This window comes from Haplochromis burtoni, unplaced genomic scaffold (assembly GCF_018398535.1).
Source record: "Haplochromis burtoni strain Fernald_Lab_line unplaced genomic scaffold, NCSU_Asbu1 Contig_69, whole genome shotgun sequence".
NCBI lineage: Eukaryota > Metazoa > Chordata > Actinopteri > Cichliformes > Cichlidae > Haplochromis > Haplochromis burtoni.
Genome location: NW_024582430.1, coordinates 580,315 through 581,462, shown reverse-complemented (window position 1 = coordinate 581,462; position 1,148 = coordinate 580,315). Strand labels below are relative to the sequence as shown.

The following is a 1,148-nucleotide window of genomic DNA, read 5'->3' as shown; positions in this document are numbered from 1 at the left end:
TTCAGTAGGGTCCTTAACGGTCGCGTCCACAGCTGAACGTCCACTCGAAGGCGGTCGACCCCGTGATAGAGGGCGGAGCTCAGATGCAGCAGATCCTGAACATCGAGTGTGTGTCAGACTTCAGCGATGCGCCGGTGCTCAACATCCAGTTCAGGTGTGTGTGTGCGCGCGCGCGTGCGCACAGGTATTAACATCTTCATGGGGACCAAAACTTGGTAGTTTACTATCCTCGTGGGGACCAAAATCCAGGTCCCAGGAGTTTGAAGGCATTTTTGAGACTCAAAGTGTGGCTTTAGTGTCAGGGTCACAGTTAGGTTCTGCTTAGGTTCAGGGTCAGGCATTCATTTTTGATGGGTAGGGTGGGGGCTAGGGAAAGCATTATGTCAATGAGATGTCCCCACAAGGATATAAATACATACGTGTGTGTTTGTGTGCTCACTTCTGACTGCGTGTGTGTGCTCGCGTTCAGGTATGGTGGGGCCCTGCAGAACATCGCTGTGAAGCTCCCCGTGATGCTCAACAAGTTCTTCCAGCCCACAGAGATGATGTCGCAGGACTTCTTCCAGCGCTGGAAGCAGCTCGGAGCGTAAGCGCAGCTTTCACTGATCAATACGCCAATCGATCGCTGCTGTGACTGAAAACACTTCAGCCTCTGAATTCGAGCGCTGACACCAAACATTTGTTCTGTTTTACGTCTGATCGATCTGAGAGAGCTCGAGTGTGTTTCTGTGAGGAGCTTTCAGGATTGGATAACGGGTCGGGGTTCAATCGGCTCACGTAGTAATCGAGGACTCGTTTCCTGAAGTTTCCTTCTGTTTGTCCGCAGTCCTCAGCAGGAGGTCCAGAAAATCTTCAAAGCCAAACACCCGATGGACACCGAGGTCGCCAAGGCCAAGGTAAAAAGACACAAATCACTTTGGCTGTAAACAAGTTTCTGTTCAGTTTTATTTCTGCAGCTAGAATCACAGCAGCCGCCCCCTCAGGCTGCTGCATGTCGTCAGCTGCAGTAAGATAACGAGCTGTTTGTGCTCAGGTGTCTGAAGTCTACTGACACCTAGTGGTCAAATCAAATCAAATGACTTTTATTGTCACATCACATGTGCAGGTACATTGGTACAGCACATGTGAGTGAAATTCTTGTGTGCGAG

General features: G+C 50.2%; 1 protein-coding gene across 1 annotated transcript in view; it reads left to right on the top strand.

Moving 5' to 3' along the window:
• LOC102313950 (AP-2 complex subunit alpha-2) overlaps positions 1-1,148 on the top strand; it is a gene marked incomplete in the record, with an annotated part of 16,893 nt that overhangs the window by 13,058 nt on the left and 2,687 nt on the right. The window contains 3 exon segments of the mRNA XM_005924011.3: positions 31-154; positions 470-586; positions 827-896. Coding sequence (XP_005924073.2) covers positions 31-154; positions 470-586; positions 827-896 — 311 coding nt within the window.